Genomic DNA, 16,812 nt, shown 5'->3' with positions numbered 1-16,812 from the left:
CTCGCTTCTGTTCTCCCGATCAAAGTAGAGAAGATGGTCGCGAGAACTCGCGGTTTTCCACTTCTTCCCAGCATCCGAGGCCACTTTATCTTCCGATCGCGTTGTTACATGGACCTGCGAGGCCACGTTGCCCCATTTACAGTTTATTTCCGACTAAAATTGACAGGCATGAAAACAATAATCTTCTTAAAATAAAAGCACAACGGCAACGTCGCCAAACCCTCCGTCCACTATCGTTAATGAGCAACGGGGGGCTAGTTAATAAACAATAAGGGTCCGGCTGCGCCCCACGTGACCCCACCCCTCATCCCACGCCCACTCTGGGCGTCTTCAGAACAATCGAAGGCGACGACACCTGTCAGCCGTCTATCATCCGTGGCAGCGTTACGTCACAAGATCGCGAATACTAGCCGGCTAACAGAAACACCGCGGAGGTGTAGAAAACGCGAACGATTAAAACGGGTGCGAGTGAGATGGAGCGAGGAGCTTGGGAACGCGTTAGGGAGGTATTGTTGCATAGTTAACGTTAACATTACCGTATCGGTTTAAGTTCGTCCAAAATGGTGTGCTAAAAATGTCAACGTTGTGACAATTGTCAGTGGGTATCGTAGCTATAGCGCCATCTATTTGCCGTGTAGCTTAATAAGAGGTTATTAGCTCAATAATTGTGGAAAAAGGGGCGGAGTTCAGAGGGGGTACACTCTTGGACGCTGGCAATAACTTTAAATTCATACTAAATAAATGAAAGCAAATTAACTGGTTCTAGGAATTTTGTTACATTATCAAAGTCGTGCGGCAACATTGCATATACTTAAACGAACTGACAATTGACACTAATGACAGGCATATGTTAGGTTATGTTACATTGTTTTGGTGCTTTTTAGTTGTTTTGAAGAAAAAGACGCATATTTTGATTAAACTATGAGTTTTCGTAAAGATATTCTTATTTTTTAAATTATTTGCATCCCGGACAAGGGAAAAAATGCAAATTAACGGATTATCCTCTAGATTAACCAAGTTTTTACTGAAAACTGCACCCTAGTAGTACCCCTTTACCTGTCAGGTATTTTTTTTTCATGTTTTCTTGTCAGTTGTCAGCTTGAGGAACCAACATCCCTCCAAGCGTTTAGGCCCCAAAAGTCAAAATTTCAGCGTTTTAACACAACAATGCAGAATATACACCGCCCATTGAGGTTTGTGCCGCAATACAGCAGATTTCTATCAAGTAAACCTCAATTAAAAGCTGTATGTGCTGTTGACAAAAATAAACAGGTGATTACCAATAATGGAGATTTGGCAAAGATTCTGAAGGCTCGTGCAGGTTCGAAGCAGTATGAGCCTTGTATAGTTAGGAATAGCGGTATTATGTGTAGTGGTAAGTACTCATTACAAGTGTGATGTAGGCTGAGGTAAGTATTTTTTTTAGCCAAAACCCCCTCGAGAAAAGTTGACGAGGAGTCCATCGTATTTAAGCAGTACAGGCTCCTGGAGACTTTGAAAGGTAAACTGAGTGAAGAAAATGCCTTAAGGCAAGCAGAAATTAGGAGACAACGCGAGGCAATAAATGAAAATTTGAAACTTTGTGCAGAAATTGACACAAAACTGCAGACATTCTTTTGAAAACAAGAACAAAATGGGCAGCATTGTCTAGGTTCTTGTACTTAAATAATTAAAAAAAGAAATAAAACACATTATAATTTGCATTAAACATTTATTTGAGCATTTGGGCATCATGTTAATATGGCACAGTGGCCTTAAGGTAAAAATTTAATGGTCATTATTTCTTTGAACTGCTAAGCCTAAATTAACTTCTGACACTAATCCTAAAATTACCCCTTATTACTGTATATACAGGGTGTTTCAATGTCTACTTAATACTAAAATGTATTTTCTTTCACAACTAGAAGCACTATGGCAAATTACCTAAAGCTACCAAAAGTATAACAACACAATCACAATAAACATAATAAATTGGTCTCCCCAAATCTGGGAGAAAAAACAAATTCAAAAAATCCCTAAAAATGACCTTCCGAGCCACCACTTATGTTAAAAACCTAACCTAGAAAAAGCAACAAACTTATGGCAAAAGTATACAGTGTTTACACGGCTATTTTGTCCCTAAGGTACGACAAAATCGACTCGGTTCCTTTATCCAAAATGGCGTAACGTGGCTGACGAAAACTGTTTCCTCTCAGTTCCAAACATCTGAAAATAACGTTAATAAATAACCAAAAAAAAAAAGTTTTTAGTGGTTTTTGGTTTGTTAGGGACACTTTCAGGTAAGTCTGACCATTATTACTCCACTTCTAGTGCTTGGATCGACTTGATTTTTGCTTTAAAAAATTCCTTAGAATGTTCTTTAACTTCCATTAAAACATTTTTAAAAATCCATGCATTAGAAGTTTTTCTATTGAAGTTTTTGGAAGTTATGTCCAAGAGGAGGGGCAGTTTCAAGTAACTTGAGTCATAACTCCACTTCTAATTCTTAGATCGACTTGATTTTTGTTTTAGAGGATTCTTTGGAATGTTTTTTACCTTTAGTTAAAAAATCCAAGAAAATCTATGCGTTAAAGGTTTATTTATTCACATTTTTGGAAATGATGTCTAAGAGCAGAGACACTTTCAGGTAACTCGGACCATAACTCCACTTCTGGTGCTCAGATCGATTTGATTCTCGCTTTAGAGGATTCCTTGGAATGTTTTTTACTTCCATTGAAAAAATAAAATATATCCATGAATTAGAGGTTTTTTTATTTAAGTTTTTGGAAATCATGTCCAAGTGGAGGGACACTTTCAAGTAACTTGAGTCATAACTTCACTTCTAGTGCTTAGATCGACTTGATTTTTGCTTTAAAAGATTCTTTGGAATGTTCTTTAACTTCCATTAAAAAAATTAAAAAAATCCATGCATTAGAAGTTTTTTTATTCAAGTTTTTGGAAATCATGTCCAAGGGCAGGGACACCTTCAGGTAACTTGGACTATAACACCACTTCTAGTGCTTAGATCGACTTGATTTTTGCTTTAAAAGATTCTTTGGAATGTTCCTTAACTTCCATTAAAAAAATTAAAAAAATCTATGCATTGGAAGTTTTTTTATTCAAGTTTTTGGAAATCGTGTCTAAGAGCAGGGACACTTTCATGTAACTCGGATCATAACTCCACCTCTGGCGCTCAGATCGACTTGATTCTTGCTTTAGAGGATTCCTTGGAATGTTTTTTACTTCCATTGAAAAAATAAAATAAATCCATGAATTAGAGGTTTTTTTATTCAAGTTTTTGGAAATCATGTCCAAGTGGAGGGACACTTTCAAGTAACTTGAGTCATAACTTCACTTCTAGTGCTCAGATCGACTTGATTTTTGCTTTAAAAGATTCTTTGGAATGTTCCTTAACTTCCATTAAAAAAAATTTAAAAATCCATGCATTAGAAGTTTTTTTATTCAAGTTTTTGGAAATCGTGTCCAAGAGCAGGGACACTTTCAGGTAACTTGGACCATAACTCCACTTCTAGTGCTCAGATCGACTTGATTCTTGCTTTAAAAGATTCTTTGGAATGTTTTTTAACTTTAGTTAACAACTTCACGAAAATCTATGCCTTAAAGATTTATTTTTTTAGATTTTTGGAAATCGTGTCTAAGAGCAGGGACACTTTCAGGTAACTCGGACCATAACTCCACTTCTGGTGCTCAGATCGATTTGATTCTTGCTTTAGAGGATGCCTTGGAATGTTTTTCACTTCCATTGAAAAAATAAAATAAATCCATGAATTAGAAATTTTTTTATTCAAGTTTTGGAAATCGTGTCTAAGAGCAGGGACACTTTCAGGTAACTCGGACCATACCTCCACTTTTAGTGCTCAGATCGACTTGATTCTTGCTTTAAAAGATTCCTTGGAATGTTTTTTAGTTCCATTAAAAAAATAAAATAAATCCATGAATTAGAGGTTTTTTTATTCAAGTTTTTGGAAATCATGTCCAAGAGCAGGGACACTTTCAGGTAACTTGGACCATAACTCCACTTCTAATGCTCAGATCGACTTGATTCTTGCTTTAAAAGATTCTTTGGAATGTTTTTTAACTTCCATTAAAAAAATTTAAAAAATCCATGCATTAGAAGTTTTTTTTATTTAAGTTTTTGGAAATCATGTCCAAGTGGAGGGACACTTTCAGGTAACTCGGACCATAACTCCACTTCTGGTGCTCAGATCGACTTGATTCTTGCTTTAGAGGATTCCTTGGAATGTTTTTTACTTCCATTAAAAAAATTAAAAAAATCCATGCATTAGAAGTTTTTTTATTCAAGTTTTTGGAAATCGTGTCCAAGAGCAGGGACACTTTCAGGTAACTTGGACCATAACTCCACTTCTAGTGCTCAGATCGACTTGATTCTTGCTTTAAAAGATTCTTTGGAATGTTTTTTAACTTTAGTTAACAACTTCACGAAAATCTATGCCTTAAAGATTTATTTTTTCAGATTTTTGGAAATCGTGTCTAAGAGCAGGGACACTTTCAGGTAACTCGGACCATAACTCCACTTCTGGTGCTCAGATCGATTTGATTCTTGCTTTAGAGGATGCCTTGGAATGTTTTTTACTTCCATTGAAAAAATAAAATAAATCCATGAATTAGAATTTTTTTTATTCAAGTTTTTGGAAATCGTGTCTAAGAGCAGGGACACTTTCAGGTAACTCGGACCATACCTCCACTTTTAGTGCTCAGATCGACTTGATTCTTGCTTTAAAAGATTCCTTGGAATGTTTTTTAGTTCCATTAAAAAAATAAAATAAATCCATGAATTAGAGGTTTTTTTATTCAAGTTTTTGGAAATCATGTCCAAGAGCAGCGACACTTTCAGGTAACTTGGACCATAACTCCACTTCTAATGCTCAGATCGACTTGATTCTTGCTTTAAAAGATTCTTTGGAATGTTTTTTAACTTCCATTAAAAAAATTTAAAAAATCCATGCATTAGAAGTTTTTTTTATTTAAGTTTTTGGAAATCATGTCCAAGTGGAGGGACACTTTCAGGTAACTCGGACCATAACTCCACTTCTGGTGCTCAGATCGACTTGATTCTTGCTTTAGAGGATTCCTTGGAATGTTTTTTACTTCCATTAAAAAAATTAAAAAAATCCATGCATTAGAAGTTTTTTTATTCAAGTTTTTGGAAATCATGTCCAAGGGCAGGGACACCTTCAGGTAACTTGGACTATAACACCACTTCTAGTGCTTAGATCGACTTGATTTTTGCTTTAAAACTCCACCTCTGGTGCTCAGATCGATTTGATTCTTGCTTTAGAGGATTCCTTGGAATGTTTTTTACTTCCATTGAAAAAATAAAATAAATCCATGAATTAGAGGTTTTTTTATTCAAGTTTTTGGAAATCATGTCCAAGTGGAGGGACACTTTCAAGTAACTTGAGTCATAACTTCACTTCAAGTGCTTAGATCGACTTGATTTTTGCTTTAAAACATTCTTTCGAATGTTCTTTAACCTATACTGAAAAAATCACGAAAATCCATGCATTAAAAACTTTCTTAGTTGCTTTCTTGAAGCAGTGTTACCAACTGCAACGAATTCTAACCTTAATTGCGTCATGTATCCCAACTCGGGAGGCACATAACAAATATTATTATTGCCCAAACTCAACGTTGCCAATCTGGTCAATTGCTTGAGACCCTCGACGTTGATTTCCTCCAAACTGTTGTCGTTAAACATCAAAACCTCCAGGCCGACCATCCCGTATACACATTGGGGAATTTTCGTGAAACTGCAAACAATTAATTAATTAATTAATTAACCGGAAAACAACAACGAAATTCTTACCGATTGTTGGACAAAATCAACTCTCTTAAGCCCACAAGGATTTCCAGCTCGTTTGGTAATCCAGAGAGCATATTTCGACTTAAGTCCAGGAATTTTAACTTAGTAAAATTCGCAAACGTGCTGGGCACCTCCTTGAGGTGATTCGAGGACATATTGAGTTCCGTGAGCCAGTCTGAGAGCCCCAGAAGCCTTAAATTCAAATTTTAACGATAATCCGCAACGACCGCCTTCAAATTACCCGTCAGGCACTTGGGTGAACTTATTTTTACACAAATCCACCGTGGACACTCGCACCTCTTTGGCATCACGGAACACTTCCTCGGGTACGAAGGTCAGGTCCTTCATGGCCAAATTTAAGATGTTGCCGTGTCGCATTCTATGCCTTAAAAGTTAAGCGGGTTTATTTAAATAAATTGAAACGTTACAGACCAAAATTTACCTGTCAGGAAACACCGATTCATCGGCGGGTACACAAGAAAGACCCATCGGCAACATCTCCAAGTCCTCTTCGGTCAGTTTTTCCTTAAGGAATTGCATAATTCTTTGTGTCCCCGTGCGAATAACGTCCGATCGGATGCTCTTCAATTGATTCCCTTCTAGTTTTAGGGATTGGAGGTGCGGCAGGAGACTTAGGACGCAAGGGATCCTATAGGGGAAATTAAGTTAAAATTTGAGGTTATATGAGGTGCTCCTCCTCCCTCTTACTCTTCTAATGCGTTATTGGTGAGGTCCAGTTTGGTGAGCTGCATCAGGTTGACAACTTTCGGGGGTAAAATCGAGATTCTATTGTCGCGGAGCTCGAAGATTTTTAGATGTTGCAAGTTGTCGAACAAGTCTAGCGGGAGTTCCTGGAAACAATTGAAAATAAATCGGGCATTTTATAAAATGGTTTCCGATGGTCTGGAAAATGCATAAACTGTGTGAGAGGAACAGAAAATTTAAATATTATTAAGGAATTGAGAATCCGACAAGGATGAAGAAGTAGTCTTTAAATGACTGGAATTAAATGAAAATATTTGTCCAGGCAGTTAAGGGAAAAAATGGCCTCAACTGCTTGGAATAGATGGAAAATAAGAGGAACTAGCTGAAAGAAACAGAAAATGACCATATTTGCTTCTAAATGGTTAAAAACCTTCCAATAAAAAAGCAATACTTAGCTAAGCTTGACCTAAAGAGTGGGGCTAGGGTACCCAAAATAAGCCCTAGCTGAAGACTTGAATTTATTTAACGAAGTACCGAAAAAGTCAAGATCTTTTGCAAATCTATCACTATAGAAGTCATACTGTTAATAGGACTATTTAGTAAATAGGATGTTCTGCAAAAAGGGAAATATAGAGAAACCTCTGACCTCGTGTTGTGTAAGAGGATACATGTATAGAGAAAAGCTACAGACACTCTGGACTTCTAACAATACCATTCGAACATCAAAGAACTGCCTTCTGGTTGATAAAGAGTTAATACTCAAGTAGGACATGGTCTCAGAACAGGTAAAATTGAGGCCCGAATTCATATGAAAAATCGTGAGATGGCGCTGATAGAGTAGCGTACCCGCAAAGCACTGGCCGTGAATTTTTTACTAAATTTGTCAGTTTGTAGTAATAAATATAAGGGTTCTACATGTTCTGTGAATGACTAATGTTGAGCAGCAGTGAGTGCTATTACAGTTTGCTCCAATAGTGCCATAATAACATAGAAAAAGCAATTTAAACTAAAAGTAATAAACGTCCTAAACTGACATCTGTCAAGATGGTGTTCAAGAAGGCGGAACTGGATCAACTAAGGTGTTTAATTACAGAAATATTAAACGAGAAGCTTAGCGACGATTTTCGAAAGACTATCTCTCGAACGGTCGTTGAAACTGTTCGAGATATGTTTAATGACAAATTTAAAGAAATTAAGGAAAATATTTCTACCCTTAATGACGAAGTCTCCAAAATAAAAAAAGAAAACAATCGCCTGCGCAAGGCACTCGATGACCAGGAACAGTTTTCTCGCAATAAAAACATCCGAATATTTGGACTTCAGTACACAGAAGGCGAAAATATTAACACGCAAGTTTCTAATTTCTTTACCAAAAAAATGAATATAAACATTGCTCCGTCCGACATAAAAAATTCCTACCGAGTTTTTGCCAAAAATCGATCGCGAGAGGATCAGCCGCCGGCAGTACTAGTCTCATTCCGCGATATTAACAAACGGCTGCAAATCTTAAAACAGCGAAAATGTTTAAAAAACTCGGGAGTTGTAGTGAAAGAAGAGGCAAGACTGACACTTCTAAGTGCGGCAGTTTCTAAGTTTGGGGACAAAAGTGCATGGTGTCATTTTGGAGTTGTGTATGTGAAGGCTGGTGGTGAAGTACATAGGGCTGATGACGAAGGAGACCTAATAACAATAAGTGAACAATGCAAGTAGGTGACTTTTATGTTTTATTCATATATTATATCTTTTTTTTATTTTTTTTTTATGTTTTTTTTTCTATTGGGTTCATTCGCAGAAGTAGTTAATACCTGAGTTTTGTAAATTTTTATTGATAATGGTAGCATTGCGTATTATGCTTAGCTGATAGCAGTTAAGTAAGTTGATATAAATTAACCATAAACAGGGTTTTATTAAGTAAATAAGTTTTATTATTCTACCTTCGTTTGTTATTTCAAAAAAATTCACCTATTGATTTATCTGTCATCTATTGCTCTATTACTAAACCCTTAGGATTTTTTCTCATTTTATAATGTTAGCAAATAACAAAATTTTTCTTCTTTTTTTCTGTTACTACAAACTTATTTTTGTATTTAACTAAATAAACATAAATTTAATGTTTTATATAAAAGCTTTAATTAAAATAACTACAATTGTGAAAAATATGAATTTGGCTAGAAATTATTTGGATATTGTTTAGTTTAATGTGATTGGTCAGTGTTTGGTTTTGATGCACTTAAGTAGGATTAACGTTTACTACACTACAGTGGTTTTAGATTATTTTTTCTCCTAGGAGGCTTTCCTTTGTTTTAATATTATATATCCCATCCGATCCTTTTCTTACCACTCCCTTATAACTTATATTATAATTTGTTGAATTTATGTTGTGTGCTCATGTTAATGTCAGATCACTTCTTAATAACTTTGATATTCTTAAGAATCATGTGGCGGGCCAGGCCGCATGGAGGTAAGTAACACGCGGCATCGCCATTCGGGAGGCCGTTCGTGTTTGTGAATGTAACACGCGGGCTGGCAGCATGAAGGTAAGTAACACCTGGCATCGCCATTGAGTATCTTTCGCCATTGCGCAGAAGTTGTAAACATTTCTTACAATAATATAAATTGTATTGGAATAAGCTTGGAAAAATGGTTAATAAAATATTTAACGCTATTTTTCTTAGATTGAATTAGATCGAGAAAGATTGTAATATTAAGAGATATTTATTTTCGCGCTTAATTAAAAAGCTGCTCAAGCCAAAGAGTCCATTTAAAAAAAAAAAAAAAAATATATATATATATATAACATATATATAACATATAACATATATATATATATATATATATATATATATATATATATATATATATTCTATATATATATATATATATATAATTATGAAATGGATTATGAAATGGACCACTATAAAATTTAGTTTCTTTTATCGCTTTTAGAAAAGTAGAAAAGTCGGTAAAAAAAAGGATAACCATTTAAAAAAAAAGTTTATTAACAAAATGAAATTGAATGTATAATAATAATAATCATAAAAAAGGAAATAGTTAATTCGCTATTTTTCTGTCACCTAGTCCTTTATTGTTTTTGACACATTTGCCAAGCGAATGTGGTGCAACTGGCTTTTTCTTTCCCCATTTACCTTCACCTCCTTGGAATCTTCTTTTTCCTAAAGGAAATAAGAATTAGTATAATACCTCATAACATATTTTTCAGATTTTTAATAGCCATACTCACTGTAGCCATATCTGAATATTTCGAATGTCTTCTTGCTATGGCTGTAGGCTGCACTGATATTTTTTTCCCTTTCTAGTTGTTGGTGGATGACTTGGCTTATATATTGTGTTTTTAAAAGAAGTATGCAATAAACTTAATAGTTGAAGTGGCGTTTTAGCATTCGAGTGGTAATTTTTCATTAATGCTTCTATAGCCGGTTGAAAGTGTTGTGGATCGTCTTCCAAATTCTTTAGTAGTGTGTTTTTGAATTGATCAATAAATTCTTTTAATTTCTCCCCTGTTTCTCTTACATCAAAACCATCCTCAATATCCACTTTTAGTTTCATATAACACTTTTAGTAGTAGATTCTATTGAATGTGGTTGTTGATTGCTTGGTGCAGCTTCAAAAGTATCTAAGAGCCCAATGTATGGTAGATGTTCAGCCTGAGGCTTTTCCAGACAAGGTTCTTCTAACAAAGGAACAAAAAAAATTGGTGGTGCGTCATTTCCCGTAGCTATATTATATAGCTATATAATGTAGCTATATAATATTTCTTTGCTTCAAAGGGTTAGTGTATTATATGCAGATTCAAGTTTAAATACATCGATGATTGCCGATTGATGTTTACAGATCTTTCCCGAGTTGCCAACCGGACATGAACAGATGCCGATACTCATATCCACAAAATAACTTAGAGTGGGATCAGAATTACTTTTAACTACATATTGAAAGTTGCCAGGTACTACTTCAGTAATGTTTTCTTTATTTACATCCTTGCAATCTAGCAATAACTTTAACATTTTTGTTCGATCAAGTTTTCCCATTATGACATCTAATATCCTTTGTATATAATACCTACTAATGCTAATCGTTATAAAATCTACTAGTTGGGTAAGACTATAAGCCTTTGTTCTTTCAAGAGGTATATCTTTAAACAGCCGAAACATTATTTCAACATTGTTCGTATTAGTGCCCCGAGTCATGAGATTTTTGCCGTAAAAAAGACACCATAACTCCTTTCGCGCCAAATAGTTTTCAATATATTTATTAAATTTTGAATAATTTTGGGAAGATTTTATAAAGACTTTAATATTTTCTTGTACATCTTCTTCTTTGGATGACATTAAAACTGCCTTGAACATATTATATAAGGTATGGCGGTGGTCTTTTTCGACGCCATTATGCGCGCTCAAAAGCTCAAGCGCAAAAAGCGCTTTTTCTTATTACTTTCAGAAATTTTTCTTCCACCTCTGGTGTGAGAATGGCAATTATAAATTCGTTTAAAGACACTAAATCGTGCTAATGAAGGAGGCGTTTCAATTGTCATCATTAAAATTAATAAATAATTACATAATGTGTAAACAAAATTTAAATTAGCTTAATCACTCGGTATCTTTGTGGTAGTTGACATTTCGACTAGGAAAATTTGACTTAATATTAATATTTTTTATATAGAGCCGACTGTCAAATTATTTAATTATGGGACAACACTTATGCTTTTTCTAAAATGTTTTTAATATATACCATATAGAAATATTTCCTAAATATTTCAATTTCGCAGTGGCACAAAAACGTTATGAACGATGACAAAATATAAAAGAAGGCCCTGGGATCTATGTTGCTTGAACCATTTAAACTAAATGACATAAATCGTAAACAAGTCTAAAAACTCCTTGATTAAATGGGTATTAAAATAATGCCTAGAACGACAAAATCAATGACGACTCAATAATTATCAAACTTTTCTTTGTCGGCAAATTAGTCCGACAAAGAGCTGACAAGGACAACTCAAATATGTATGGGACAACAATAAGTCTAATTTTTAAGTCGTAAGAGTAAACTTAATTATTATTAATGCTACTTACATCTACTTCTCCTTTATTCTTTAACCTGCAACGCAACAAATTATTTTGTTCTAAATAACAATACCCATCTGGTAAGCACGACAAATCCATGATTAATAAAATCAGACAATACAATAAAATATGCTACCTTTGTAAAATCACGAAGACAAATAATGACTGCATTTTCCATGTTGAATCAGCCATTTTTCGCAGTAAAAAGTCTAATGCAAAGTAGCACTCGATATCGCCAGTAAATTGGCCAGCCCGCGTGTTACATTCAAAAATGCGAACGGTCTCCCGAATGGCGATGCCGCGTGTTACTTACCTCTATGCGGCCAGGCCTACGGTGTTATTGGCATAACGGAGAGCTGGTTGTTTCAGGGCATTGACGATCAGGCTACTTTCATTGAAAACTACAACTTTGAAAGGCAAGATCGATACACTAGGGGTGGTGGGGTTGGTTTATATATCCACAACACATTAAATTACTCAATTATATATCGCGAGTGTGCTGATGCAATCGAGCATTTATGGGTTAAAGTAAAGATTGAGAATGAAATAATTATAGTTGGAGTTATTTATAGGCCGCCAAGGGGAAATTATAGTGAATTTTTGTCAATGTTTGAGGACACTTTAATAAATCTTAACACATTATGTGATAAAATTTTATGTTTTGGGGACTTTAACGTAGACATGCTTAAGTTGGAGTCGAGTAAATGGGATTCTTGATACTTTTGATTTAAAACAGTATATTTCTGAACCAACGAGAGTCTCTAATGGTTCGTTAACTCTCCTCGATCTAATATGCTATAATTCGGATAATTTAGTTGACTCTGGTATTATAAATATACATATATCGGATCATTTTTTAACATACTGTAATCTACAACTAAATAAATTAAATAAGGAAAACAATATGTTTTCTTACAGACCTTTGACAAGAATTAACTTTGATAATTTTCAGATTGATCTAGAAGGTGCACCCTGGCATCAAATTTATGATACTGAAGATATTGATGAAAAGGTGTCTATACTTACTAATCATATGCTTAATATACTAGATATTCACGCACCTCTTACTGTTAAAACTTGTAAAAATAGACCTTACTGTCCATGGATTACTGATAATATAAAAATAATGAAGCAACACAGAAATCGGGCTTTAAAGCGCTTTCGAAAAACAAGAAATTTGGAACATTGGAACTATTATAAGCAGATAAGAAATTTTACCACCACCGCCGTACGTAATGAAAAAAAGGCTTATTTAAATAACAAATTTCAAAACTGCACTACTCGAGACAAATGGAAGGAGCTTTATAAACTGAATATAATAAATTACAAATCTAGACAAATTCCCGAACATCTAAAAAAAGTCGATGAACTTAACGACTGGTTCAGTCATTTAACTTCTAATATTACTCCTCCGACAAAAGAAACCTTCAATTTCTATAAATCTAATCAGAAGTTTCCACCATTATTTTCTTTTACACCAGTGGATAAAAATTTAGTATCAAATTTAATTATTAAACTTAAATCTAAGGCGTTTGGGCATGATAATTTAAACACAACATTAATAATTCTTTTTTGTCCATTTATAATACCATTTATTACCCATATTATAAATAGTTGTTTGTTAAACTCGTACTTTCCAAAATCTTGGAAATCTGCTTTTATTTTGCCACTTCCTAAAAAAAATAATCCCTTAAATTATGGCGAACTTAGATCAATTCAATTTTACCAGCCCTTTCAAAAATCCTGGAAAAAGTAATGGAAAAACAAATTACCGCCTATGTTACTGATAAGAATATTATATTACAAAAACAGTCGGGATTTCGAAAGGGATTTAGCTGTGTTACCGCTCTTACTGACGTCACTGATGAGGTTGTCGCCAGTTTGGACAGGGGTGATGCAATAATTTTAATACAGCTTGATTACTCTAAAGCATTTGATATGCTAAATCACGAACTTTTGATTAATATTTTACATTATTTCGGTTTTAATACTACAGCTACTAAATTAATTTTATCTTTTTTAAGTGATAGAATACAACGAGTTTTAATTGGAGAAGATAAGTCTAGGGTGGCAATAGTAAGGTCTGGCGTCCCACAGGGTAGCATTCTGGGTCCGTTGTTGTATAGCATTTTTACGTCGGCTTTTATGGATAAATTGCAATTCTGTAAATACCATCTCTACGCCGACGACACACAATTATATTTGTCATTTAATGCTAGTTATATTGAAAGAGCTAATTTTTGTTTGAATGCTGACCTTGCTCTAGTAAATAGAGTCTCGACAGATCATTCTCTTAAATTGAATCCAGCCAAGAGCGTGGCAATGTTATTTTGTGGTGATAATAGCAGAAGGGCGGTTTTGGATCATGTCCAGCTAATTCTTAATGGAGAACTTATCCCTTTTCATGTCTCAACTAAAACTCTAGGCCTAATCATAGACGTCAAGCTAAAGTTCACAGATCACATTACAAGTTGTCTTAAGAAAGGCTTTTCAATGCTAAAAAAACTTTACAAGCATAGATCTTATTTGTCAAAAGAAACAAAAAAATTTTTATGCGACTCATTAATTCTATCCCATTTTAATTATGCAGATACAGTATATGGACCATTTTTAGACTGCGCTAACTCTGCAAGAATTCAAAAATTACAGAACTCTTGCATAAGGTTTATTTGTGGAATTAGACGTAGGGAAAGGGTATCACATAAATTAGTCGATCTTAAATGGCTTAATATGTTAAATCGCCGAGAGTTGCACTCCATATGTTTTTTTTATAAAATAATAAAATTTAAAGCACCACCATATCTCTATAATAAGCTCAGATACCGTACTGACGTTCACAATATAAATATTCGCAGACATGACCTTTTGTCTATACCTTTACATAAGAAAGAAATCTTTAAAAAGTCATTTTCTTACAATATTGTGTCCAAAATTAATAAATACAAAATTTGCGATTTTTCTAAATCTACATCGGCTTTTAAAAAATCAATAAAAATGGTTCTTTCATCTAAACAAAATAATATTTAATGCATTGAAATAATTTATGTTATTTCTTTTTAATACTGACATCTCTGGTAAATCAGTCGCCCTGGTTTTGCTCTCTTTTGTGTCGGGATTCCGTGTTTGGATCTGGCGCGCGTTTGGAAATATAAATTTTTATATATATATTTTTCTCTACTATAAGAGTCTGCAACAGAAATATAGTTAATATACCTGTACCCCTCGTTCCTCCTTTCCTGCCTCCTATTAGTAAATAATAAGTAAGCTAGGATAATTTAGATTTCTTTTCTTTTCGGTTAGTTATGGATGTAGGGTATGCATGCTACTCGTACAGTTTATAATGCGGTTCGCGATATTTTTTTTTAAATTATAAGTGTAATATTCAAGGTCTTAACAGCTCCTTCTTCTGAGGGTAGCTGAAACATGACCTTTATTTCCTCTTTACAGTTACATGCTGAATTAATATACACTGATGGATTTCTTTTTCTTTGTATTTATATTGTAAACTTATTTATATCTATGAGTGAGCATATGTAATATCTTATGAGGAAATATAAACTGTCTATTATTATTATTATTGTTATTATTATTATAAGAGCATATCTGGCAGACCCGATAAACTTGTACTGAACATTTTCAAGCCTCTCAATGTAAATGAGAAGACCAAATTATATTGAAAAATTCAACAAGAGATCTCACTACGTAAATATATAATGTCTCCAATGCTGCAAGATGCAGATGCCATCAACAGTGGTCAAATTTAAATTGTTCCCCCTAAAACCTTCACCACCTACCTTAATACAATTATTCCCAAAGTAGATTTCCTGGATAAAGTCACAGCCGGTAAAGTCTGGAATAATTTCAATACGATTATGCTGGGCATACAAGATTTGCAATTTCCTCATTTCCCCCAGGCTTTCCGGTAAGTGTGTTATTTCATTGTGGTTTATGTTTAACACGGTTAAACCTGTAAGTGGACACATTTAATTGGTGAAACGTGAATTAGGAAAACCCGTATTACTTCTTAAATTTACAATATCTGGTGGTAGTTCAGTCAATTTATTATTGGACACATCCAGTTCGACTAGACGGACCAAGTAACCCATGCCCGATGGGAGTTTTTTGATTTTATTACTGGACATTTCCTATATTAAAAGGAAAATTTAAATGTTACAGTTCGCCAGTGTTTTAGTGAGTCCTTACCAACTTTTCTAGCATTACCAGATCCACCAAACTATTAGGCAACTGCTCTATACAGTTATGGTTAAAACTCAACAGCCTCAACTCACCCATTTTGTAAATATCTTTAGGCAATTCAGTTAATTTGTTACGGTTTAATATCAGTTTGGTTAAGTCTTTTAAATAGGTTATATCCTGCGGTAAGTTTTTTAGACAATTATCTTGCAACTATAAGGGAATAACAATTAGGTTTTTAATTAAATTAATGTTAGGTTATAATGGAGTTTTGTTACATTCAAATAGGTTAGTCCATCCCCATACATGCATATTTTATTTGGTATTTCTGTTATAACGTTAGAACTAAGGTCTAGGCTTGTCAGGGGCTTATGCAGCCACCAAGGAATGTCTTGATGATCATTACTTGGGAATTCCAGTATGGGATCGGGTATATATCCAGGCTCCTCGTGCATCCCGAACAGTTTGTCTGGAACTGAAATTAGTGGATAAGCTAACCTGTGTTTACGGTTCATCGGAGTCATACCCGTGGACAAATGTTTCCCATGCAAATTTATCACTCCGGTTCTTTTCACTTCTTTAATGAACTCCTTAGTGAAGTGCTGCTCGTCTTCGACTTGAGTTTGCACATGGAAAACCGGCGTGATCATTTTTCTTCGGTTTTTCATTTTACTTCCCTTGACACTCATGCTGTATTCGTTTTAAAGAGGTTTAAGCGCGATATAATTCACTGACAACCGTTAAAACGGACCCACTGGAGATGAAAATTACCATATTACGTCACAAACGATCAAATTAATTATGTATAGTTCAGTTAATTGATATAAATATAAATAATTCAGTACGCTTTGTTTTTATTTATTTTTTTTGTTGTTGTGACAGTTGGAGTGACATTGACAAGTGAAAGGACACTCATGCAGCGTTGCCGGTTTGTGTAAATTAAATTTTACCTTTGGGGGATACGTTAGTGTTCTAGGGCCTCGCTGTCAATTACCAAGTTTATACGAGCAT

General features: G+C 34.4%; 1 protein-coding gene and 2 long non-coding RNA genes across 5 annotated transcripts; 1 reads left to right on the top strand and 2 right to left on the bottom strand.

Moving 5' to 3' along the window:
- The first annotated feature begins 89 nt into the window (after nucleotides 1–89).
- LOC126741117 (uncharacterized) lies at nucleotides 90–5,043 on the top strand. 3 transcript variants are annotated; one of them, XR_007662112.1, is made up of 4 exons: nucleotides 844–1,375; nucleotides 1,427–1,759; nucleotides 4,475–4,684; nucleotides 5,029–5,043. It is a non-coding gene; the product is annotated as an uncharacterized LOC126741117 (long non-coding RNA). The 3 variants fall into 3 exon arrangements; XR_007662113.1 differs by lacking the exons at nucleotides 4,475–4,684; nucleotides 5,029–5,043 and adding an exon at nucleotides 3,618–3,685 and having other exon boundaries at nucleotides 847–1,375; XR_007662114.1 differs by lacking the exons at nucleotides 4,475–4,684; nucleotides 5,029–5,043 and having other exon boundaries at nucleotides 90–1,375; nucleotides 1,427–1,708.
- On the bottom strand, nucleotides 1,698–16,682 carry LOC126741106 (leucine-rich repeat-containing protein 40-like). Its single transcript, XM_050447437.1, has 11 exons — nucleotides 16,328–16,682; nucleotides 16,080–16,276; nucleotides 15,811–16,014; nucleotides 15,629–15,752; nucleotides 15,402–15,574; nucleotides 6,533–6,675; nucleotides 6,267–6,473; nucleotides 6,066–6,209; nucleotides 5,828–6,016; nucleotides 5,586–5,771; nucleotides 1,698–2,205 (listed from the first exon to the last, which is right to left on the bottom strand). Exons 1-11 carry the CDS (start codon nucleotides 16,488–16,490, stop codon nucleotides 2,100–2,102), a joined length of 1,836 nt encoding a protein of 611 aa, XP_050303394.1. The 5' UTR covers nucleotides 16,491–16,682; the 3' UTR covers nucleotides 1,698–2,099.
- On the bottom strand, nucleotides 2,738–5,487 carry LOC126741118 (uncharacterized). Its single transcript, XR_007662116.1, has 3 exons — nucleotides 5,324–5,487; nucleotides 4,193–4,422; nucleotides 2,738–3,163 (listed from the first exon to the last, which is right to left on the bottom strand). It is a non-coding gene; the product is annotated as an uncharacterized LOC126741118 (long non-coding RNA).
- Nucleotides 16,683–16,812: the final 130 nt, after the last annotated feature.

Source organism: Anthonomus grandis, chromosome 10 (genome assembly GCF_022605725.1).
Source record: "Anthonomus grandis grandis chromosome 10, icAntGran1.3, whole genome shotgun sequence".
Classification (NCBI taxonomy): domain Eukaryota; kingdom Metazoa; phylum Arthropoda; class Insecta; order Coleoptera; family Curculionidae; genus Anthonomus; species Anthonomus grandis.
This window is presented reverse-complemented; position numbering and strand designations above follow the sequence as displayed.

Bases quoted from the DNA above. Each gene is read 5' to 3' on its own strand.
- LOC126741106 (XM_050447437.1), bottom strand. From the start codon at position 16,490: ATGAGTGTCAAGGGAAGTAAAATGAAAAACCGAAGAAAAATGATCACG. The intron at 16,015-16,079 runs GTAACAAAACTC...ATTCCCTTATAG, and splicing joins ATGGACTAACCTATTTGAAT to TTGCAAGATAATTGTCTAAA. The intron at 6,676-15,401 runs GTAGGTGGTGAA...AATTGTTTCCAG, and splicing joins TTGGGAATAATTGTATTAAG to GAACTCCCGCTAGACTTGTT.